Source organism: Alexandromys fortis, unplaced genomic scaffold, assembly GCF_014885135.2.
Source record: "Alexandromys fortis isolate MF-2015 unplaced genomic scaffold, M_Fortis_MF-2015_v1.1 scaffold_32, whole genome shotgun sequence".
NCBI lineage: Eukaryota > Metazoa > Chordata > Mammalia > Rodentia > Cricetidae > Alexandromys > Alexandromys fortis.
Genome location: NW_026067938.1, coordinates 5,655,278 through 5,681,841, shown reverse-complemented (window position 1 = coordinate 5,681,841; position 26,564 = coordinate 5,655,278). Strand labels below are relative to the sequence as shown.

General features: G+C 42.3%; 1 protein-coding gene across 3 annotated transcripts in view; it reads right to left on the bottom strand.

Moving 5' to 3' along the window:
* Positions 1-26,564, bottom strand: part of Tenm3 (teneurin transmembrane protein 3) — a 606,148-nt gene that overhangs the window by 71,083 nt on the left and 508,501 nt on the right. For all 3 annotated transcript variants that reach the window (XM_050147272.1, XM_050147274.1, XM_050147273.1), the window contains one exon: positions 6,550-6,696. In XM_050147272.1, coding sequence (XP_050003229.1) covers positions 6,550-6,696 — 147 coding nt within the window. The remainder of the gene's footprint in view (positions 1-6,549; positions 6,697-26,564) is intronic.

Sequence of the window (26,564 nt, the reverse complement as noted above, 5' to 3'; positions counted from 1 at the left end):
TATGATCGTATGCAGAGTTTTTTACGAGGACCTTTTAATATATGATTTATGATCTATTTCATGGAGGTACTCTCTCAGTTAGCAGATTTAGAATGTGACTTCATCTGCCTGAGAGAGTAATTAAATACAACTATTTCATATTCTTATAGGCGCCCCCTTAAAGCCACTCCTTCATAAGGGAAAGTACTTTCAAGTATTATATTTTCTTTCCATTAATCTGGCAAATTAAGGGTTAACTGATCCCCACCCCCAGTTCTCCTACAGTGTCTTCCCTTAGGCAATATGTGGTCCAGCTGCCAAAGAGGGGCATTCAGATTCGGTCATTCATCTTTGTTAGTTTATAAAAAGCAACTGTACATCTGGCATGTCGTCTGCAGGTCATAAAACCGCATGAGATTGACACCTTCTGAACTAATCAGTTGGAAATGCATTTTTACAAGCCTCTCTGCTAACATCCATCAGGGGAAGAATCTCATTTTCAACAGGCGAGATGCAGGGATACACTGTTTGTGATTTTCTCTGCAGAGTTTATCAGTAACTTGCCCAAGCAAGTGACGGATGGTTATGAATCTGGCTTCCTATAACTTGAGAAAAACATTTTTCATTCTTTGTCGGCACCCATAGCAGCGAGGCCTATCTAGTATAACTAAGTTGATTACCCACTTGCCCAAATGTACCGTGTAGCAAAATTGTCTCCGTGGAATAGCTCCTCCAAATCATTGGGAATTCTATTGCAGTCCCAAGAACGTTAATGTTGGCTTACATTTAGCTTGGGATAGAAGCCACATCTAATACCATTAATCACAAAAAAAAAAAAACTAAAGATCAGAAAGTTTCAAAGCTCATTGAATAGCAAACTTGATTATTAGTCAAGAGCCTTTCTTCACTTTAGGTTGCATTATGAGAGGCTCTATGATATAAAACTCTATGATATAAAGAGTATATAATTTATGCTTGCCTCCACTCTATTCTTAATATTATTGCTTTAGTTATATTCTGGCCATATTTTAAACACATTCTTGTCTTTCCTGAGGCATTTTCATCTTTAATAATGGTTAGTAAGCTTCTTTTATAGATTGCCAAATAGTGGGTATTTGAGGCTTTGTGAGCCATGTAACTATGAAATGTCCCTGAAAAAGAGATTTGACAAGAGATAAATGGATGAACGCAACTACAGCGTTTCAATAAAGGTTTATTTACAAACATCAGCCTGTGGCCACAATGGTCCACCTCAGGCCTTGCTTCCAGATTTCTCCCCTGTCCTAATTTTTATAGCATTTTAAATTACTTTCTATCACTCTTGATATATTTTTCTGTCAGATTTAATTAGCATGCCTTTGGTCAAATTGTGAAAACTCAGACAGACTCCAAGCTTTTCCTAGATTACCTTGGATGGTGACTTTGTTCGGTCTGCCCATGCTCTCGTTTTCTTCTTTGAAGTATGGACATGTTTATTTGTTTCCAGAAATTTTCTTTACTTATTGGAAAAATGTTACAAACCTTCTATTTTCCATAAAAATAATTATCATCATCCTCATCACCCACAACAAGGTCTGAATCCGGAAGTAGTATGATGGTTGTGAGATTTTATGTTTGGTACACTGTTCACGACCCTTTCTAGGAAACACTGAGTAACATGTTTTTCTACAGTACGGAATGGGATATGACTTTCAGTACATTCTTGGTCTATGGGAATCAGTGCTATAATGGTGTCTTTGGATTCAATTCATCTACCTTTCAGGCTATTGACTACAGTGGGATCATTTTTGATCTACAAAAGCACCTGCCTTCTTGATATTTCTAGCTGCATACAATATAAACATCTAAAACCTAATATGCCTCCTCCATAATATCTCTCCTCTCTTCTCTGTTCTTCTTTACCCCCATATTTTCAATGTCAATGAACTTCAATCTACCTACAGCACTTTTTCTTTTTAAAAAGTCATATTTATTATTTACTTATGCATGCAAATGTGTGTGAATGTGCGTACATGCATGCAGGAGCCCACTGTGGCCAGAATAGTTTATTGGACACTCTGGAACTAGAGTGCAAGGTGGTTGTGAGCTACCCAGTGTGGGTTCTGGGAAGCAAGCTCTCCTTTGAAAGAGCAGAATGTTCTCTTAACCACTGGGCCATCTCTCCAGTTACAACCTATGTCTTTATATCCAAAGCAGAAGACTGAAGTCCATTCATACTTCTCTTCTCCCTTCCTTTTTCTCTGTATCTACTCAAACATGAGTTCCATCCTCTCTTCACCTTAGCCATCACCTAAAGGAGCTAAGTTAATCTCTCTCAAACATCTTGGTCTGTGCATGCATGCATTTGTGTGGATGTGTGTGTTATATGTGAGTGCTCACTGGCTCAGAGTAGATTAGGTTATCTGATCAATGGCTCCAAGAATGCCAGTCTCTGCTTCCCCAGTGGGATTGCATGCATGTACAGTTGGCTTTAAAATTTTTTTTAAACATGTGCTCTAGAGACCAAACTCAGGTCCTTGGTTTTGCAGGAAAGATCTTTTTGTCCATATGACAAAAGACACCACAAATTGCAGAGTTGAAAGGCAAGTAAAACTTCTGGGTAAAATATGTGTGACACACCCAGCAAAGAAAAAGCAGACTGGAACAAGAGGTTCCGGGAATTCAAAGAGAAAATGCTAAGCTACTTAACAGGAAAAACCAATCAAGAGAAATAGGTAAGCAATTATCAAGACAAATATCAAGAAATCAATAAAAACACAAAACGCTGAGAAAAACGTCTAAAGATCACCATCAATCTAGGCTAGGCATGCAAGAGGGTATGCCCTCTCTTAGTAGCAGAGGGTCCATGTGCAGAAAGCTTTGGGCTTCAACTATAACACAACATGAAAAAAGATGACTGGTTTAAGTAGCAATCAGATCTAGAAACTAAAACAATAAAATGGGGACACTTCTATTCATTAGAAAGTGGTTCTGTTTTTTAATTTTGTTGAACAATTTCATTTATGTACACTGATTATGTCTCAACCATGGACGAGTAACAATCTCACACCAATAAAATGAACGGTGGTTGAAACCTATGTGCAAGGCAACAGGGCGGTAGCTATAAAACTGAAAACCTAAACTGCCCTGTTACTCCACAATTTCCCTTCTGAAAAATATCAGTTCTAAATAAAACTGTTTATTATACACACACACACACACACACACACACACGCACGCACAAATTCACTACACATTTACTATGTACCAAGAGGTAAGCAACAGCAACAAGCCTCCCTCCCCCCAATTACTAACAGTGTACTAGCAGTCAAAATAATCAGTACATCCGTGTGGACAGCAAAAGAGCTCATGGTCACCGGATCTCTAATCCAAAGTAGGAACCAATTATCATTTCCGCCATGCCAATATTCTACCAGGAGACCGGAATGCCTAGCGATCTGGAGTGCCATTCTATGTTCTGATGACATTAGGAGTCTCTGGGAGGACGTCCTTCATGATCTTTGATGACTCCGTTTGCTTTTAACCTTTGTTGTCCCCTCTCTTAAGCAATGCCGTTACCCACCATTGGATTTACTCAGCTTGTATTTCAAACTTGCTTCGGTGGCCACTCTCTGAAATCTAGAGTTGCCTTCCAGAAGTGAGCTGACCCTGATTCCACAGAGCGGAGATCTTGGCCAGTAACCTTACCATGAGGAAAAGACCGCCCTTGGCTTCAGAAGGCCACAGCTACCCAGTGCACAGGGAGACTGAACCTTAAAAGGACACGGCCACTACGCTACGAATGCACAGGTGTTAGGAGTGACTAAGGACACCCGGCTCCATCTATTCTAACAGTGGTCCCTTCTTCCTGCTCCTTCCTTTGCAAGGGCTTGTCCATTGCTTAAACATCTGAGAGCCACGGTATCTGAAAGAAAACAGGAAAAGAAAGACCCAGGGAGGCAAGAACCAGTACCCCCTTGGTGAGCTTAGGCTTTCAAGGCTCTTTATAATCAGACGGTCGTGATGGAGTTGGTTGTCATATAGGGAAAAGGGAAGCAGTTTGGAGCAGAAGACAAATGTTGGTTGAGGAAGACATTTAGCTATTTCCCTGTGTGCAGTTGCTTTATTGAAACATAAATATTTAGTTATTTATTTTTATTTATATCAGTGTATATCCACTGTACACTTTGATGGCTTTCATAAGATATTTTTTATATAAGTCTATCACATATTTTAACCTTTTCACTTCTGGGGATGGTAAGCCGTTTTCCATTTCTTTTACAAAGACTGTATTTGATGTAGACAAGAGCATGCATATATATGTACACAAACATATGTATATTACGTGTGTATATAATATATAATTAAATTCTAATGAGGGCCAAATCAACCTCCTGATGTGTTTGTTCCTCTCTTTAGCTACTTAATATGCTGCTGGATCAAGCAACGCAGTGGCATTCTGACATCAAACTTAGCTCAGACAATGGCTCTGCAGTACCCATTCTCCACTGCCCTAGAATTTCTGGTACTGCCCAAATTTTAAGCCTTCTGCTCTACTGTTCTTCCGCCGCACTATCCTGAATGATGAGGAAGATACTGCCTCTCACATACATGTCCTGTGCATCTATCAAAGACCCCTCAACCTTGGGCTCCCAGGCACCCAGGTCACCCACCACCTCAGGATCTGATGAGATTGCTTCTTTGAAGAAGAACGAAATTAGGTTAGGGACAGGCATGGAAATTACGTGAGATAAGTGGAGAATTCACAGGAGGCACTCTATCAGCTCAGAGTCTCCCTCAGAGAGAGAAGCCTAGCGATAGCAGGGTTTCATGCTAATAAGAATAAACAAAGGGGAATGAGGCCAATTCACAGTTGATAAATCTTTGAGAAAAAGAAAAGGAAAAACCTCCTTGGCTGATAATCATACCAAAGAGTTGATTAGCCCCTAAATTACTCTGCCTTGTCTCCACAGACTTGGTCCTGCGGTTTGCATCCCTCTGAGAGCCAGGAGGACCTCCCCCAAATAATCTCCCTTTCAGAAGACAAAAATCTGCAATGCACAACCAAGGAGAAAGAGGCGCTCGCCTCCTCCCCTGGCACCGGAGACAATGGGGTTGGCGCTCTTTGGGGGAAAGCAAGGAGTTAGGTTGCCATCTGGGCTTCGTCTCAGAGAGGATTAATGCTGCCATTTCTGGAAACACGTGATCTCAAGGAGCTTGGGCTGCAAGGTATTATCAGCCAGGAGAGCTGTGAGGGTTAGAGACTGCCGGAATCCACTAGGGATGGGGGGGTGGGGGTGGAAAGGTGGGGAGGGAGGGTTGGGAAGAAGAGGCTTTTATGCAGATTTACTGGCTCATCTTGATCACCAAGGAAAGGGACACAGGGAAGAGAGAGAAACAGTCTGTGAGAAAGTTAAAAGGGAGGCCCTTAGCTCCTTGTCAGGAAGACAAGAAGGCAGCAGTGGACCAGGGTATATGCTGCAGAGGGATGCTGGCTCTCAGGTCATTGGAGAAGTTTGGCCCACTCCGCCTGTCTTCTCTGACAACCTTCAATGGCCAGTCAAGATAAGCCCTCGGGAGACAAAAGAAGGAAAACCCAAGCCACAGTGGCTGCAACCTGCTGAGCAGTCTACAGACTTCTTTCTCTTTCAACTTTCAAAACCTTTTTTATTTCTGTTTTGTCGAGGAAGCAATGAGATGTAAAGAGTTACAGGATCTGGTTGAGGGCCCTTTCCGTTAGGACAGGGCCACGTGGCCTAGTGACGATCTTGCCCGCATCTAAAAGCTGCAGTCTCTGGCCAACACTGCTGTCCAGGATGAAGACCTTCCAGAAGAGCAGGAATGGGGCAGGGGGACACAGCTGAAACCACGGAGTAGGTGATCTCAGACTTAGACAGCAGCGACACCTGCCACCAAATTCACTCCTAATGGTTTGTCAAAATTAAACAGCTGTCAGGGGCAAGTATTTCATCACCAACTCCCACTCCCTATTCTCTGAAATTAAAATACAATAGCATGGGGGATGTGCTCAAAGGGGAGAATAATTATTCCTAGCCAAAGGCTTAAATTGGGTGGAACATCGCAATCCTTTTATAGGGAGTGTAAAGTTAAGGATAAAAAAAAAAAACAGTGGAATTCAGCTTCAAGGGGGCTGTTCTCTGTAGCTGTCTCCCCCCCCCCCCATACCCCCCTCTCCCCGCCCAATGGCTTTCAACAGAAGAGCTTGGAAAATGCCTGGCATCTTCTGGCTTGTTTAGTTATTAAAATACCGTGGTGGCACAGCGTCCTGAATACCATTGTTGAGGAGGATAGTTACCAGGGAATGAGAGAAAGGAATGGAGAACAATGGACCTTATCTAGTAGCTCTGTTACCTTGCCTTTTCCATGACCGATAATCATCAGGCATCGGTTTCAGGGAAATCAGGGGGTGCCATCAATCCTTCGGCTCTCATACACTTTCAGTCCATCTACTCTTCGGGGGAACTGTTTGTTCTCTCCTCTTCCCAGCAGATAACTATGCGGTCACTGTCACTTGCGAGCCCAGGCTCTGGCACGCACTTTTCCCAGGTTTTCAGGTCCAGGTTCCCTTACCTCCTTCGTTGTCCTTGCTGTCTGTGCACAGGGTCTCCATGGCGACGTCACAGCCTGCTCCTCTCCAGCCCGGCTGGCAAACACAGTGCCAGCCGTTTTGGTCCAGCGTACATCTCCCGTTGCTGTTGCACAAGCCGGGGCAGCCCTCTGCCAAGACAAGGAAGGAAAGACAAGAGTGATTTGAGTATGGAAAGCATTCGTACCTGAAAGAAACAGATACGGGACACTTAGTGGGAACAGGCCTCTATAAACAGCGCAGAGACTGTAATTGCACATGGATAGAAACAGCAACGTTATCCCGAGGACTCTAATTCTTACCCAAGTGGCATCTTTGATTGGCCTGACCCTTGAGACACCACTTACCTGTGTAGGACAGAAATATATTCAATGACCCACTAAATAGCTTCAGGCCAGACAAAATTAACTTGACATTTTTTTCCCCCTTTAACAAAGCAACAAGGTATAGAACACAGTTTGGAAAAGCGCCTCAGGATAATAATTTCGGAACCCCATTGTTCCAATTTTTAATCTGTTGCAAACATTGCTAGAAGCTTCTTAGGACACTTAGGACTCCTTAAAGCACCTTGTTGCTTTAAAAAAAAAAATTCCCCTAAATCCAAGAGCATGAGCGTGGACATGGGTTTATGAATGATGCTAAAAAGAGAGAATTAATTTTATCTGGCCTCAGAGTTGCCGAATATTCATGTGAAATTACAGTACATTAAATAACCGCACAAAGTATAGGTCAGCATTAATGACTATACTTTATGCCCAGAGTACATTCCTTTTCACAGACTAAGCAAAGCCCAGGAGATAGTAAAGCAGCTTTTAGCGTCTATTCTAACAAACATCGGGATTCAGGCTGCATACGGATGGGACAGGACCGACAGGATTTCCAACTAAATGTAAGAGCTGTGCATATCTGATTACTGAGGACGGACAAAATGAAATACCATAAGGACCACAATAAAACATCGATAGACTGAACAAAAACACAGTAGTGACGTGCTTCAAGACAGAGGGCGGAGGTGATATTTTGTGACAATCTCCCTAAGGCTTTTATGCTGTTACCTTTATATCCTATCTTGTCTGCTTTTATGGGCAAGAAGGGAAAATTTGGGAAATAATTAATTTAATATATCCAAAATCGAGAATTGTTTCAGTCTAACATAATTTTTTTCCCCCAAAAAAGCAAATTTTGTCACTTGCTACTGATGGCAACTGGCATGCAGCCAACATGATCTACTTATGAAAGATGACACTCGGGCGGATTCTGAAGTCCCTGGTTATGCGTGTGACATGGCACCGACAGAAGCAAGGATCGAATGCTCTAGAATCCTGCAAGGACCTGGCCCGTAATCAAGTCTCCTGGGCTAACTGGTAATCATTTGTGCAAAGTACACGTAATAGAATACTTGCTCCAGCAACTGGGGTTTGTTACATAGCTCCTGATCATGCAAGTGCCCCCACTTGTTTTGGATCTAAGATTAAAAGGAGCAAACGGTTGTAAGAGGTTTAAATCGGTATTCAAGTGATTATTCACGTATTGGTGTCCGGTGAGGAACGTGAGAAGGAAATTTCTCAGAGACGTTCCTAAGCGTTTCCTAAGCGTTTACAATTAGAGTCAACAGGAAGAAGACTGTCTGGGCCGCCTAACAAAATTATATTCAGGGACACCATCAGGCCAGGATGAAATTAATTTTGCTGCTTATTTTGTTTCCAGATAGTTACCGTCTGTATCTATGGATTATCCAATATATAAAATAGGTAGGTTTTCCTTCCAGGTGTGTTCGCCTGTGGCTTTTATTGGAAGAAGGTATTTAATTGCCCCAATACCCATGTGCAGCACTGGCTGCTTGCACACGGAACTAGGATACGAAAGCCTGGATATTGCCATGAATATTTTCATATTCTAATGGAAAGCACAAACAAGGAAAAGAAAATAGGTATTCTGGGGAGAGGGAGGGAGGGATTTTTCTCTGCGTACAACATTGTTCCACCCATGGCTACGCTAACTGAAGACCCGAGACTCTGCTGTTTTTTGCTGAGCAGCGTTGTCAGTTCTGATGCAACAGCGTGCACGAGATTTTGTAGTTTGATAAAAAATAACAAAACGTAAATTATGATATCGTATGTATATTCTGATACAGTTAGGAAAAGCCAAAGAGCTTTCCGTCTGAGGCTAAATGAGATCTTTCTCTCTCCACATACGTTAGCCAGAATGTTCTTGAGAGTGGCAATTCTTATTCTGTGGTAACAGTAGTCATGATTCTTTATAATTTAAAGCTCACTGGCTGAATTACTCACAATGAAGATTTGGAAGCAAAATAAAATAAAACAAAAAACAGCAAATGTACTGCAATCTTCAGTTTTGGTTTTAGTGAAAACTAGTGTTTTAAATAAGAAATGAAACCTGCGAGAACCCCAAAATTGTAAAAAAAAAATGAGACACAGACAATTTAAGCCTCAATACTTTAAATACGAAGCATTTCACATAATGTAACCCCAAGTTATAATTTACAAAAATACGCATGAAGAAGTCTCCTGTTAACACCTAGCGCAATCTGCTACACAGCTATGTAGTTATATATGCAGACATGGCAACAAAAAGTAGAGATACAGTACCTTTAACTATCTTATCCAAATAGTGAGCTTGGGAATTAAAAGAGGAAAAAAAGAACAGACAGACATTTCAGAAGTGTCACATGGGACAAGGAAAATTTCAGAATTCACATGCAAATTTCGTAGTTGCAGCTGACACAGAACTCACATCACATGACAGAGAAGACCCTATCGAATTGTCTAAAACTGCACTATGGTCAATTTTAGCCAGTGCCGCCAGGAGGCCAGGAACTACGCTTTAGAGGTCAGTCTGGCGGATGCCGACACGTCCCTACACCGGCTGGTTGGAAAACAGGCATGCTTTCATGGCTTGTTAAGACTCCCGCTAAGTAGAATCAGTAGACTCTGGTCTTTATGACGGAAGGATTTTGGAAACTTACTGCTATGAAATGTACAGCAATCAAAATTTAATAATCAATCAATAAATAAGCAACAGGGAAATGAAAGAAATGAAGGACCCCCTGACAAACATTTCCATTCTACTTGGCAAAGGCATATGAAGCCCTGGAGGAGTTGCCGGTAGCCTTGGCTCCACGTCAGGTGCACAAGCTGGATCACATATGCAATCCGCTAGGGGACAGGAGTGGTCTCAGATATTGTTTCGTCTCAAGAACCATCTTGAAACAGGCTCTGTTTTTCTCAACAGGTTTGCAGGCCCAGCTGGACCAAGACCGTGATCCTCGCTGTCCTTGTACCGTTTATCTTTCCAGACATAAAGCCTCTCTCCCTTCCCTCCTGATAGAGACCTAATATATTCTTAATAAACCTCAAATCTTCTTGCTTTGTCCAAATTCATACATCTTTAATGATCTAAAATTGCTTTTCAAAGATGCTCATGTTGATTATTTTTCATTACTGATACACGCAAGTGGCAGCGGTACTCTTGAAAGAATGATGCAAACCGTAACTCTCACACGAGACGCTCAGGTCTGCGGGCTGTGCCATGTGGGTAGACAAACCCGTAAGTGGTTTTGACACATCTGGACTGTCTATATAGAAAGATCCTTTGCTTGCCACAGGATTCCATTAGAGGCTCCCGAATTGCCTTTAGAAATCAGAACGTTTATGGCTAATTGACGATACACTACGAGGGAGATTAAGGTGAAAGAAGGAACGGCTGGACGTCCTACTCTGCAGTACCTTGTAAGCATAATTCATCTCTTAAGCATTAAACGAGAAGAGTATTACTGCATCATGACACTGCTACAAGTTTTTAATCATTCCTTCTAAGTATTACGGAATCTGCAAGAGTTCTTTTGCAATAGCTCACTTGACGATCTGCACATGACCATAATGATATTAATAATCGAGAGTTTTCAAGTCAGGCAAGGTAGCATTTCCAAGGGAATTCATACTTTATAAAAATTAGTTCCACTGATGACAGTTGGTGAGTATATCATGTGTTTTCATATCAGATCGGCTCCAGTTAGTGCAACCAAAAGAAAGAGCTGCAGCTAAATTCGGATCTAGATTAGAAGTTGTAAGAGGGCCTGAATTTTCTCTGAGCAGCCAGTCCTGTTAATTTAGCAAACAAAGTCAAGTGTGCAACACCATGGATGGATTTATAGTAAAGGTGGGGTTGTCATGGAGTCAGGCGGATACCAGAAGAGGAGCTGAAACCAGAAAATGCATTTAAAAGGACACATAAATCATAGTTAGCACAACACTTTAAATATTAGAAATACTTAACACAGCATTCATGAAACTCTAAAAATCAGCTATAAAAATATTTGTACTGAGGATATGACACCAAGATTTATCATTTTCATATCATAAGGAATATATTAAATGTCATAGAGAATCACCGTGATAGCTTAAACCTGAGAAAAACAAGGGCTTATATTTTACTTTGAAGAGTGAAATTTCTGATAGCTCAAAAGCCTGATTCTCAATAATGGAGAAATTGAAAGGAAATGTGAATACACAAGGTTAAAATAATTATGAAAATAACTGCAACATCGACAGCATCATCATAGAAGCCAGTCCAGGAAATAAGCGGAGAACTGCAGGCGTGTTGTAAGAAGCCATTAGGAACTATAATCGTAAAAACAATACAGAATAGTTAAAAATTAATCTACCTAACAGTTGCTGAGATGCACATTAAGTTATAGAAAAATTACTCTGAAAGTGAATGTTTTTAAAAAGTACCAACTAGATCTACTAAGTTGTAAAGTTTTTTTTTTAGGTGAATGGAACTTTCTTATAGGTGCATGCTAGTCATTAAGAATCGCTATTATTATATTCTGCTCACGAAACACTTTCCTTGGCAGTTAGAGTATTTGTCTTTTAAGAGGACCCATGCAGAACACAGGGAACACAGGGAGAGTATCTCCACGTTTCTTGTAGGGTGATGATGACTCTTAAAACTTATTTTGGATTTTGTATCTGAGAGAACTGGTGCCCGACGGATTCTACACATCCTACAAATGCAAGGGGTCAAGATGATTCCAGATTTTTCTGTGAGCTCTGCTTCTGAATGCCTTGTAGATTATGCATACTTGGCAGGTATATTAATTGTTCCCACATATCTACCTTTGACCCAGATCGATGTTTTAGATCAGTTTCAGAGTGACTGTCGAACCCCGTATGGGGTGCTCTGGTCCAAGCCTTGCTTCCTGAAGGCTATGAGAAGGCTTAGTTTATGCTGTTAGGTTAAGCACTTTGTATTATTCATGTATTTCATCTTCATCACCAGCTTAGGATGCAAGTGTAACTGAGCCAGCAAAAACAGGTGAAGAGTGAGAAAGAGGAGCCATCGAGTGCCGGGTACACAGCCAGCGACGTGGGCTGGCTGGCTCTACACATAGCGAAGAATCCCCATTGTCTTGGGGATTCAGAAATAATTTCTTTTCCCAGTAGGAAGCACTGCTGAAGGGGGCTTGGAAGAGTGCAATCATTCTTTATCTAGCGATATGTATCTTTACCAAAGCTGTGGGGCAGCGCCACCTTCCTTTAGACACCTTCTACAGGGCTTCTTTGAGTGTATGAGTTAGTTTTGCAATCCACGACAAAGATGTCGGTCGGAAACAAGGGACCAAATGATTCATTTTAGCTGTCTTGGGAGGTGCAGACAGTTTACATCATGACTGACCAGGATACAGAGAAACAGGAATATGGACGCTCAGCTGTTTTTTTCTTAAAAAAAAAAAAATCCATTCAAGTCCCCAGTCCGTGTCGGTGGCATTTGGGACAGATATTCCTCCCGTGGTCCCCTCTGGAAATCCCCTCAGAGTTCTATGCAGAGGTGGGCCTCAATCTGGTGACTCAAAGTCCAACCAGGTTAACAGAGAAGACTGTCAGGGGAGGTTACTTTAAAGGTCTTTTAACGGCTGTGCCTAATTCGAGGCTTTAACTGTCTCTCTTTCCCAATGTGTCCACCAGAGGCACAGTTACCCCTGGGACACAGCAGATGAACTACTGTGCAGGGTTCAAGTCTGCTCTGGAGGTCCCAAGTCTACGTGCTGGTGGGCAAAGACTGGAAAGGGCTGGGTGTCAATGATTTGGCTCATCAAACTGTATCAATCATAGGAGATTATATCATTAAATTATAATCATATAACCAGTCTTTACGTTTTCAATATCAGCAATGCAGAGGACTGACCCAGTGTTCTTTGCAAACACTTCTCTTGGTGTTCTTTTAAAACAGAATTCTCTCTCTCTCTCTAAGCCTCCTCACTGTGTTTGGAGGGAGACACATGGAGGTGGATGGACCTCAAGAAAAATATTCTCTTATCTTCCCTGTTAGTAGTGGGTCTGGGCTATAAGGCCCTTTGAAGGGCACCTGCTCACAGGTTATTCATTCCTAACACAAAGCAGGAAGGTACAGCACCCCTTTGCCAGTTCAGCTAAGGAGTATCACGAAAAGATGCCGCTTTAATGAACTATATAAATGTGTGTATGTGACTTCATGTGCAAATATTTCCCATTAGAATTGGGGTAGCCAATGTATTCTTGCTGCCTGGTCTATATGGTTTTAACACGTGCTATAGGAAGTGATTAAATACACTTCTTACGAAGTTTTAGTATGTTCTCTGAGGAAGCTACCCACTGGGAACGAAGAGAAAGTGGGAATCACCCCGTTTACAAGTCTTTCCCCGCTCTGTCAACCTGTATGTGTCTCACTCTCACCCTAAGCTACTCACTCATAGGCAGCAGTGTTAACAGGAACCGCCATTTACGACTGCTAATTGTACCTGAGCTACGCTAAGCACTTAAAACACGGCAGCTGACGCATTTCCACCCTCCTTCGGGTTAAGAGGCAGCGCTGTTATCCTTCCCACTTTTTAGGGACAAAGAGACTGATGCACAGGACCAGAATGCCTCGTCTAGCATCAAATCCCTCGCAACTGGCAAAGGCGTCACCCTAGTCAGGTAACGGGACACCAAAGCTCACGTTTTTAACTACGTGAGTGACGTTTACAGCTTTGAGGACCCAGAACCGTGTGCTGACGTGGGGCAGAGATGATGCGTCAGCTGCTTTGGGATTGGTCAAGGGATTTGATATAGATATGAATAATTTACATTGATATGGATTTTGCTTTAGTGATTTAAATTTAAGGTCAATTTTGTTATATGTATATGTATTTCTGATCTTTATCACCATCTAAGGTTTTGTTTAAATGAACTATTAGATCAGGTGTTATCCCAACAGCTGGTCGTAGACTGGAAATGTTTCCTAACAATCTTTGGAAGTCATTAAGAGTCTTTAACCGGTCTCTCCTAATTTGTGCCTTTTGCTTTTTAATTTTCTCTAACCCTATTCTGTAACCTAGGTAATTAATAGAATTTCCTCTTTGAATCTTTTCAGGGGCAATTTGTAATCCCCACTTAGGCAAGACTTTCTTTACTTCTTCAAACATCCTTTCTAAAGTATTTTTATTTGAATCAGATAATAAGATGTCATCCATGTAATGATAAATTATGGACTTGGGGAATTGTTTACGAATTATTTCCAATGGCTTACTTACAAAATATTGGCACAATGTAGGACTACTGAGCATACCCTGTGGGAGGATAGTCCATTGATATCTCCTATTAGGCTGAGAATTATTATAAGTAGGCACTGTGAAGGCAAATTTTTCTCTATCCTTTTCTTGTAACGGTATAGTGAAAAAACAATCTTTCAAATCAATAACTATAAGAGGCCATCCCTTTGGTAATAGAGAAGGCAAAGGAATTCCAGATTGTAGTGGGCCCATAGGTTGAATTACCTTGTTGACAGCTCTTAAATTTGTCATTATTCTCTATTTACCAGATTTCTTTTTTACAACAAACACAGGAGAATTCCAAGGGCTGGTTGATTCTTCAATATGGTGAGCATCTAGTTGCTCTTGCACCAGCTGTCCCAATGCCTGTAATTTATCTTCAGCTAGAGGCCACTGTTTGATCCATATTGGCTTCTCAGTTAGCCATTTTAAAGGTAGGGCTGTTGGTACCTCTAAAGATTTGGTATTTGCTGTATGTTTTTGTACAGCCTGAATGGCTGGTGACTAGGATATTTGTACTTATTGTATATAATTTTGTAGTAGGTTTAGAACTCTCTTACTTAAACAAAAGGGGGAGGTGTTGTGGGAGGTCCTTCCGCCCCTCCAACCAATAGCTGCTGAGATCCCTTCCATTTGGGCGTGGTCTCTCTTCCTTTTAAAAAGTGGCTTCTTCCTTTCTTTCAGTGCGCTCTGTCTCTCTCCACTTCCTGCTCGGCTGGCGACTAGACTCCCTTTCCTGGTTGCGCAGAGGGCTGTTGTCTGGGACGGTGATCTGTAAGTTTTTTCCTCTTTAAATAAATAACACCCTATTAATCATAATTCCAAACTGGTGTGGCATTGTTCGTGACTTACGCCTTCAGGGATTTACTTGAATGAAAAGATGGGACAAGGTGGAAATCATTATTTCAGCATTGCGGATGAAAGGAAGCAAGACTGAAAATGCAAGCTAACTTCAACAATTAAACGGGCGCCCAGCTGGGTGTATGGACGAGGACCTTATCGCTCTCTGATAAGGACTTCCGTAACCTGTGATCTGAGAAACCAGTAGGCAAGCGAGGAAAAATACACAGACAATAAAAGGGATGAAAACAAATGTGAAACACAGCCAAGACCAGAGGCAGTTCAGCTGACCTATATAAACGCTGCACCAGGGGACCTGCTCAGCCGCGCATCCCAAGAAGGCTGTTCACTTCAAAACGAGGTCAAAGGAGCGCACAGGCCTTCTTAGGGGAGGAATGGGGGTGTCTGGAAGTTGACTTGGAATGATATTAATCCTGAATTTGCTTCCCTTCCACCATCACACTGATTCTCATAAACACGGAGAAGCAACCAAGGTGGCCACATTGGTTCCACGTATATTAAGTAGCTCACGGGGTCGGCGGGGTCGGCGTGGGGCATGGGGACAGAAAGTGTCTGTGTGTGCGCATAGCTGCTGAGGTGTGTGGTTAGGAATGGTTCCCACTGTTTCTGCTGTCGACAGAGAGCTTGGTCAGAACCTATTAAGTAGCACCGTATTTTCATGGGACTGCTGAATTGACTCTCAGGCTTAAGTTAGACACACACAAATAAGAGAGGATCAAGAATGCTGGGAATATTTCTCTCTTAAATCACAATGATCAAATATTGGGGTCCTATCTTTGGAAGAGGCTAACTCAGCCCGAGGAGTGTGGGACAAAACAAGGACCCCCCCTCTTCACTCTGGCTCTAACTGCAGCGTCCTTGGAGCGGAGGGAAGATTTTGTATTTAGCATTGTGAGCTTCATAGTTTCTGTAACATAGATTAAAAAAAAAATGATTCACATTAGTATCTCATTAAAGTTGTAAGTAAGTATCATTCGCAGATTATTCATGTACCAGTCCTAGTAGGGTGACAGAGAAGCCACCGTCTGCAAATAAGTACATATTAAATCCATTTATTCCAATCAGCACCCGTTTAAATCAGCATGCAGGCTGCATACCCATTGAGTTGATGTTCCTTAATTGGTACTCACGGCTCTGTTTTATTACTGATTACCACACCATAAAGGATTATGATACCGATATAATTTTAAACACCATAAAACAATTTTATAGTCTTAAATAGTTTACTTAGGTCCATTAAAATGTGCTTTAAAAAAAAAAGAACAGAATTCTTATTCTAAGATTATGGGAAAGAATTTAAAATATTTCTACACCATCTAGGAAATCCAATGAATTTGAATTTCAGCATCTAGTACGTGTGAGATGGTGTCAGATAAAGAATAGCGTGGGTGACTATGTGTATCAGTGTGCTTTCTTAGAGACCATTTTCTCTGTAAAACTGGTACTCTTAGGAAGACCTGCTTCAAATGTCTTGGAAAGTTTGGGTATTGTTCCTCCCCCATCTGTTTTTTTTTTTCTTAATTTGGAAATTTGGATGCATAAATTTCCAGAATAAATATATTGTTCCTTACATTACCTACCCAGGTAGAAGACCATGCTTTGGTTTGGACTGTTGCTTAAAACAAGGCATCACCCAAGAGTGAAATGAAACACTTCCTGATTTAAACTGAGCTAGCGTAATTCAGATCACGGTGAGAAGATGCCCTGAGATCGGCCACACTTAAGGTCAGCACTGTAAGGAAGCCACCATTGTGCATGCTCTGGGATCCCATATGGGACAGACAGGATTTGGTGTTTCCTTCATTCTAAAATCATATTTCTGACTGAGGACCATATATTTACAGTGGTGGCCACAGAGGGACACAGAATGCCGGCACAGATACGCTGATGTTGGCATATGCAGAACTTGCCCAAAAAGAAGCCTGTCTGGCACACACTGCCCGAGCTTTGTAATCATCGGCATATGTCAGGATTCCTTCTGCTGGGCCATATACAGAAACAGGTCACCAACAACATGTATCCTTTAGCTTTTAGCCTTTGAGTTTACCGAATGACATAGGGAAAACACATCTTAGGGTTTTGTAGATTCCAAGGGCGGGGAGAGGAAGGACAGGTATATTTTAGTATTCTGAGATGGGAATGAAACTAGCCAGAGAGCACTGCGAATGTCTATAAAATATTATGTAGGCTGAGGGTGCAGCTCAGTATAGAGCACATGTTAAATATATATACGAAAATCCTTGGTTCAAATCACAAGACACGTTAATTCAGTACAGACGGTTAGGGAGGTGGTTCACTTGTAGAGTTCATGCTCACCATGGGTGAGGCACCGAGTTCAAGCCCCAGAACACACAAACACATGCTATCAATCTTTATGCCAGTGATTAGATATTTGAGGTGTTGAAATAAGAACCCCAGAGCCTGTGCACTGTAAAGAAAGCTAGTCAGAGCAAAGTGTAGTACCGAGCTCCCGATCTGCTCAGGAGAGGTCATGTGTCACCTGGAATCATTACCTCACTAGTCTCTGTCTATTTGGGGAATTCAATACCTAAGGAAAATCTGGGCTGGAAGTGTAGCTCAGCTGCTAGAGCGCTTGCTAAGGCGGACAAAGTCCAGGGTGCAATCCCAGCACTGCATAGACTAGGCATGGTGGGGCGTGCCTGCAACCCCAGCGCTCAACTCCACCAGAGGTTCACAGTCACATTCTGTGGCTTAAAGAGCTTGTGGCCATCCTGGGTGACACAAAATCCAGCCTCACTAAGTAAAAAGTAATGTTGAAAAATGAAAAAGAAAGAAAAAATTGTAGACTGTTAGGTGAGTAAACCACAGTGGGTCTTTCTTATGTCCGTTTACTTTTTATCTAGGAGATCACTGATTACAAAAGCAAACTGTCCTCTTCACTCATCCCAGACAAACTATAACTTACTGATGAAAATGTAGAAGTAAACACATAGCTCCTTTAAAAGATGACTCAGCAAGGATGTCAGTTTCTTGTATCTGAGGTGAGAAGGTACACATGGGTATATACCCAAGAACGTTTTTATTCCTCTCCCACTACCCATGAGCAGATACTGGTGACAAATCTAATCTATCAATTTTATACAAGTAAATTGTTCAGTGGCCAATGTAAAGTATCCAGCCTAATAATTTCAAGTGACATAAAAATTGGATAGAAAATTAAATTTTGCAAGGAGATACGTATGCTTTTCAATAAGTAGTTTCTAGCTTCCTTAAATCCTTCTCAATATAAATTAATGTTTTCTAAACTACTTTTTCTTTGTGCAATTGTTATTTTTATTTGACAAACTCTAAGTTCTGCTATGAGACATAGTTCAAATCTTCCAAACTTTTCTCAAAGATAATTCCTAAAAACATGGCATTTTATGACTGAGCCAGTTGCCATCACTGTTATTCACCTGTTCCTACCACGATTCAGATTTTTATGACAAAGTTATTAGTTTATTACAAGAAAAAACAATTCTCCGAAAAATACAAACACGCAGGAGCAACTGAAAATGCTTTATCAGGTGGTCTAGGCTGATGCTTCAGCCACGAGCTCGGGGACGGCTCGTGGATTGTGGAATAGGGGATCCTGTATTTTAGTGGTATACACATAGAGAAGGTCTACAGATGGTGCTCTCCGAACTGGGGTTTCCCAGCCCATGATATATACTCAACAGATGCCAGGCCTTATTAATTCATCTTACTCATGGTCTATATGAGAAAAACCATGACTCATGAGATAATTTATTTTAAGAAACCATAAAGGAGGGGAAAGTTTGACTTGAAGTGGATGAACTCGGGGCCGCTAATAATTTGTTTTGCTTACTGCATAAAATGTATTCGAGAATACAAAGGCTAGGACGGGCTCCTCATACCCCAGCTCAATATATACTCTTTGGTAGGAACATTCTCTATATGAACGAGTTCCTTCACTGAGAAGGGTCACAATTCCGTGTGTGTGTGTGTGTGTGTGTGTGTGTGTGTGTGTGTATGCGTGTGAATAAAAAATTTTTCTTCTTCCTTGTCACTCAAACACTTTTGTTGTCTTAGCTATATAATATTAACTAATTTGGGATTCAGCATTATAGATGAAATCACCAGTAATTACACTTCAGGAAGATACATTAACATTTTCTAAATGAGTTGGAGTGTCCACATAAGTATCGGAACAATCTACTTGGAAGTCTGTTCTACTTCGGCAGGGACTATACGGAAACCAAGGCCTTTAACTTCCCTCTTTTCCACGTGCGGCTCTCTCCATAGACTGTGAGTTTGCTGGGAAGTTTTCAACTTATTTTCACTATGAAATGTACTGAGCAGATGGAATATGCATTGTTAACTTTTATAGCAGCCTGCTGTAAATTTAAATCTGTGTCTTACCACTTTGGAATAAAGGAAGTCCAACCTCAGCCAAGCTTTTTCAGCATGGCGGGTGACGCGTGCACACGAACTTGCATGTCTAGACTTTCCCCGTGTGACCTGGGCTTACACTGGCCACAACACAGAGGGCAGCAGGCTGGAGCGCCAGAAAGAGTTACAGTACATGAAATTTCTGCAGGGATGGCTTCCTTCATACATTGGATGACAGCGATACGCTGCCATTTTCCTTTCTGTGTACCAACGCATAGGGAGTGGATGGCCCACGGGCATGACTTAACCATTACTGGGGATTCATCTTGCCAGTCAAGAGCTGGACCAAATGTGACATGCGCTATGTTATACCTCACTGTGCATGCGGGGCCTAACGAATGAATACCTGCTGTCGCTAATTCACAATTAGATCACTTGTGTTTAACCACATGCTTTCTATGCACGCATACATAAATATTAATTTTGGAGAGAAAGGGAGTCATTCGGCACCGTAACAATTAAACAGCTGTAACCTGTCTCATGTGCTAACTGATGGAGCTGCAGGCGAGTTCCAGAAGCAGATGGTTTTACCCACCCATGCTTAATGTTAAAGACTGTTTTTTTTTATTTAAAAAAAAAAAAGAGGTGTTGACAAATCAGAACAAGTAGGCATAGTTTTAATGCAAATCGGTCAATTTGCAATGTAGATTGCCCTAAAAACTAATTTGGTGGATAGGAAAAAATTAAGCTCGGTTGTTAAAGGAAGACATTATATTCCATTTGGAGATAGTAGGTTCCCCACCAACATAATTATTTACTAATTTCATTCAACCAACAGAGTTTAATGGAAAACCATCTGGCAATGTATTCATATTTAAGGACCTCCTTTGCTCCTTAATTTACCCAAGGCACATGCCTGTTAAATCCCAGAAACTAGAGCCACAGTTCAGGCAGTTCTTTCCCCGCTTCATTAAAGAGGCACTCAAACAGGAGAGGGTCGCTGACCCTCTCGTGAAAAACCATAGGAAAAAAATCAGCTTCAGCCACACCATTATCTGTGGACACAGTAAATATGTAAGGCGGGGGGGGGGGAGCCCCTGCTTTTGTATGAACTACCAGTCCAGGTCAACTTGTCTTTTGAAATGAGGTATGTCCTCATGATCTGTTAAGGAACCTACATCCCATGCCTTCTTCAATCTGCAGTACATAGTGCAAGACAGAGACCCATAGTTGGCCGAGGTATAAAAGAATCAGAAGGAGGGATGTTTAGTCCTCGACCCCCTCCTCTAGAGGTTCAGAGGTAATTGCGGAAGAGGAGTCAGAGGTGGTGGATGGCTGGACACAGCAGGGCAGCTGCACTTAAGGGGCCACCATGGTTGTGACAACATACACAAGGCCAGGGCCAGCGCAAGCCAGACCAAACCCCAGCGGAGAAGGGGGAGTTGAGCACGAAGCCCCACCCCTGAGCTGTTGGCAACGGCTGGTTGCTGCAAGAGGGAGAGACGGTTCTCTCCAAGGGTGAAGGCCCTGGTAAGCTGACCACACTCTAGCGGAAGAGCACACCTCTAAGATTATTTGGGCAGGACAAGTTGGTCTTGATGGGCTACAAAGATGGCCGTGAAAGTGGGTGGTTAGGGAGATGAGGCTGAGTACTATTAAAGTGTGTATGAAACTCTCAAAGAGAGTCGTAAAAAAATTATACAGATGAAAACTAAAAGCAGACAACAAAAACAGCCTGGTGAAAGGAGACCGTGTTAGCCAAGATGAAAAGAGGCTGTTTTCAGCTCGCCGCGTTCACCAACGCTAAAGAGAAATTCTGACACTGAAAGAACACTGTGTGGGGGAGGAAGCAGATGTTTGTAACTGTGGGCTTAATTCTTTCACCCTTACAGTAAAGTGAGTCAAAATTTCCTCTGTGTCGTGTGTGGTGAGTGTGCGCGTGATTATCTGTCTGTCTGTCTGTCTGTTTGTCTGTCTGTCTATCTATCTATCTCTCCATCCATCCATCCATCCTACATCTATCTATCTATCTATCTATCTATCTATCTATCTATCTATCCATCTTACATTTATCTACCTACCATCTCTCTATCCATCTGCCTACCCACCCACCCATCCATCCTTGAGGTAAGGTATCTCACTAAACCTCATGGTCACTGACTGGCCAGACTGGCTGGGCAGCAAACCCCAGGCATCCTTCTGTCTATGCCTCCCAGTACTGGGATTACAGGAGCATTAACCATGCTGAGCTTTTAACATGCGTGCCGGGGATCTGAACCCAGGTCCTCACGCTTGTGTGGCAAGCACTTTACTCAGTGACTAATCTTCCCAGCCCCTGATTTCCAGGCATTTTTATTGACTTAGGATAGTGTCAATCTCAGTCTATATGAAAAATCACTTAAAATTCATATTACCACCCCTTTACCTGCCTGGCACTTTAAGTTACCTGGGTAGGGTTTTGGGAAGATGCAGCAACTTTTAAAGCTTTTCCCTTTCTGGCTCATACCCTGAATTAGCTGAAAACAATATTTTGCACCTGCTTTCACTCCCAAATGCCACGGACCTTAGCTTTTCAACAAAAAGGCTTCTGATGAACTTGGCAAAAACCGAAGAGAATATTTTCGTTTTTATTTCCTGTTCAATTGTCTATCCAGCCAATTGAGTTTTAAAACCGCCCAGATGCTAAGTTTTGGGGGTAATTAAGACCTTAAATGACTCTGAAAAGATGCAAATCAGTGACGTGCTCCAAAGTGAAGAAGAGATTGCAGTGTGTTAGCACGGGACTAAACGGCAAGCGATAAACAAAACAAAATGATACCATATTCACGTAACTAGACAGGCTTCTATCCAGCGTCAGGACGCAAGAAATGTTGTTCCAAACTATGTGGCTTTGTGTGTTTAGTTCTTTGAACTGAAGGTGAACAGGGTCCCTAGGACCTCCTACTATCTGCCTCTCCCTTCTGGGTGGGGAGGGGGGATGTCTCTGAAGTTGCCGGCTTGATCTACCTGCGTACCTTTCTTCTGGAGGAGTGGCGTGTCCTGGACACCACAAGCATCTTATTCAACCAAGTTTATTTTTAGAAGAAAGGGACCACAGGTTGTCTGACACCTGCCCAGAGAGGCTCTGTCAAAGACAGCCATCCTGGGAAGTGTCAGTGCAGACGCTTTACCTGCATTTCTTCTGAGCACGTCACCCTGCCCCCATTCCCACGGTGGCACCTCTTGGGAGCCTCGAGGCGCCAAATCGATCTTGTTGCCACTTTCCCCCCAAACTCTTAAGTCTCAATGTCTTTCTGCAGCTTTTTACATTTGAGCTGACTCTTGACTTTTCAGACTACGTGTGACAACCAGGCACGTGTACAGTGATCAATGTATACCGTACTTTCCTGTTAGTCTAGTGTTCATTTGTTTCTATTACAGAATGGAATTATCCTGTTCATCTGCCTCTTGACATCTTCTTTCTATCATAGTCGTGAATTATTAAGTCTCCAGCGGGTGGAAAGTAAGCGTCTTCCTCCCTTCCATCAGATAATGGCTTTCAAAAAACAGCAAAATAAAGTCACTTAAGACAAGAATGTGATTTAAGGAACAGTGCAAATTTTAGATATGGATATGTTTGTATTTAAAAAGTCGGCTGTATAACATGTTAATTTAAGTTAACGGATTAAAAAAATTTGTTTTTTTTTTTTTTTTTTAAGGCAGGGTTGCTCTGTGTAACCACCCTGGCTGCCTAGAACTTGGCTCTGTAGACCAGGCTGGCCTCGAACTCAGATGTCCACCTGCCTCCTGAGTGCTAGGATTAAAGGCGTGCTCCACCATTTCCTGGCTAAAACAATCTTGAGGGCTGGGAGTGGAGTTTAGACAGAGCAGCTGAAGAACCTGTTCGTGTTAAATCTTGAGTTCAAACTCTAGCAGCACCCCCAAGTCCTTGGAGATTATGATTTAAGAGGTGTTTTCCCCGCCGTATAGATCACCTACACAGGGAGTACTTGAGTCCCAAAGGAAGCTAACTAGGAAAGCACGAAGTTTCTGGTGGGGAATAAATGGATGGCAGTAAGAGAAGAAGGAATAACATTTTCAGATCTAAGCATGAGACAGAGTTCATGAAATCTAAGAGATCATAAAGCGACATGAATCACCGGCATCTTCTGTATGGCTTCTGGTTGAGAAAAATCTCAGGGGCTTTACCCCTCTGTTTTATCTGAAAGCTGACACTTCTGAAGCCGAAATGCCTTCCAGTAAGTGAGGCAGGAAAGGTTTAACTTAGGCACCGATTAGGGATTCGAGTTCTAACAGAGGAGGTAGACTTTAGAGGAATCTGAAATCAACCCCTCAGCACAAGTTTGAATTGGTTCATCATATCAGGGCCAGGAAAGTAGGAGAGAAAGATTTCTTTGCAAGATCTTGAAGGTTCCGTCCTTACAGAATATGTCTAAATCATCCGAGATCCGTGCACCCACAAGACGATCGCTGACGTTCACAATTGGCTTTCAGATGTTCTGAGCGTTGATCCTTTCCTAAAGCACGGGACACATTAACAGACCCCTAAGCAATGCACCTGCCACGAAGGCACTGCATGAAGCAATACACCTCTCAGTGGTACTGCTGCTTTACGATGGGCATTCTCATGTCAAAGACACTCTGCCTCCTCGGAAATCACAGCATCAAGGATGGGCCAGAAACCAGTGAGCCTGGGCCAAAGACACGGGGACTCCAGATGCAAACGCTATGCTTGCATTTCACCCCATCCTTAGGGGTAAGGAAATGGGTACCCTAAGAAATAAGCTCTCCTCAGGACTAGAGAAAACCTGCCAAGGCAGCCCAGTGGATATGACTTTATCAAGTCTATAGGCAAGCCAAGTGAGAAAAGGCCAATGAAAACTCTTGTTTGAGGATTTGATGATATGAGATACCATTTAATCATTTGGTACTTTATATATCCCTAACATCACCATAGGTACATCACACATAGGAAGTCTATGAGGATGCAGAAGGGCAGAAGAGAATTCTATGGAGTTAACTAACATTGTAATGCATTTCACATGAACTTCATAGAAGAGTGAAAATTATTACAATGCTATTGCTTTGCAGGTATGGATCACAGAAGCAGAAATCTATTCACCCAAAGGCTTTGACAGGCATAGTTGGAGACTAAGCCATGTCAGAAACACAGAGTCCAACTTAATCATCAAAGCAGCTTGTGTTTGTTGACGACTCTGAGCCGTCAGGTTATAGACCAGCAAGTAAAAGATTGGCAGAAAGCCCGGCCCTGCCACTGCTGGTAACCCTGGCTATCCCTGCGTTGAACCCACAACTCCATATCCTTTTGCTATGAAATTAGTACTGTAAGAAAAAAGAAACAATCAAACTGATACCAAGGAAGAATTCGCAGGGAGGGAGAAGAAGCATTCGAAGGTCAAATCAACCACATCAGAACAAGACAGTTCCGACCGCATAGACAACACAGCCAGCCAGCACTCCTTCCCCTCTTCCCAGAAGTGAAAACGGGCCGAGTGGTGAAGACAAACAGCTCTGATGCACCTTTTAGAGTACGGAGCTGGAGTAGAGACGACGCTGACATCTTAATCAACAAGGGCGTCTGTCTCTCAGAGAGCACGCAGAAGGCAAGTTTTCACTTGTGGCAGAGACCAAATGACCTCATTCGAGAAAATATCAATTCTGAAGGTATTATGGAGGACACAGTGGTGCATATAAAACTGTTCGCTGAATAAATCAGGGCTCAAATGAGAAAGATGATAGTGGAGAGGCCCCAGATGGACACTCAGGTTATCTCAACAGATGAAATCAGACATTAGAAAACCAGATTGGTTTCCAGAAAAGGGATGACGCCCAATGAGCTCGGAAGGGGACTTTCCTCCACTCCCCCAGGAACCAGTATCCCCCAGGTAATCCAACTTTTTATCACCTTAGCACTATCGAGACTGTAGACTCTCCTGTTGTACGCTTCACGGAAGGGTTTTCAGCCTGTCTGACATTCCACTGCCCAGAAGGCTTAGGAAAATTTCCTCCCAAACAACTCTGTACCCAACAGCCCCATGACGACCCATCCTGCGTCAGGGATGGCAGATCACGGAGCCATCACTGGGAAGATGGGATTAGTTCTTGTACCCAGGAGGCATTCCTGTTTCTCAGAGGGAATGAGCAGAGGCTAGGGGGTGACTCATGAAGAAAGCAATAGCCTCAGTCAGTCTGCCATTAGTGTCGGCCCAAAGGCTCCGGGACCAGCAGTGATGGTTAAGGAGCCTCTGTGTGGTCTTTACTCTGTGACCACCACAGTTTTAACCCACTCAAGAGTCTCAGCAACTCCAGGAGGGACGGAGTTATTTTCATCCCACTTTACAGCTGGGGAAACAGAGGCACAGGAGACCTCTGTAAGGTCCTATGATGTCATAGACAGCACAGAATACAGTGGGGGCCAGAGTAGACACAATGTTTCTTTTTGTGGGGGTTGAAACTTTTTGTTAACTTGGGAGGTGGCCCCTCTTTAAGAAGAACAACATGAAGGCAGAGGAAGTGCTGGGCACAAGCCAAGAATTATTTGGAACAAGAAAAATCACCACGATGCTGAAAATTTTTCAGTTGATGAATAGCACAAATACCAGAGAAGGCAATGTTTATTAAACGCCCGCCAGGTCACTAACAGCCACTTTCTCTATTATTATGAGATGACACACACCTTGTCTCCTTAAAATAACAGCAATTTCGCAACATGACTATACAGTTGAGGGAGATAATTTCATCTACTCAATGTGAGGTATAACATGATTTTCATTATTGATTAGAAAAGTTTCATTTGGCTTCAAAATTGATTATTGTTCAATAACAGTAATTCAAAATTGTTATCGATAGTATCATGTAAATTGTTAGCACTATGTACAGATTTATGGACTTCCTATTGTGTAACAGGTTGGTCTGACATCCTGTGAACTGATGACATTTGCTAGCCTGCTTCATGCCTTCTTTGAAGACAGTTTTTACCGTTTTTTGTTTTCTCTGCGGATGTCAGTAAGCCATATCACATAAACAGGAAACAGTTTTCAAATGGGCTCATATGATTGTGTGACATGCTGGACTTCCTAGCACATGTGACCTCACCATTGATGGACTCATTGTTAAGAACAAATTTCCTGGTAAACTCCTCACAAGAAAATGATTTATCTAAAAATGTTACAA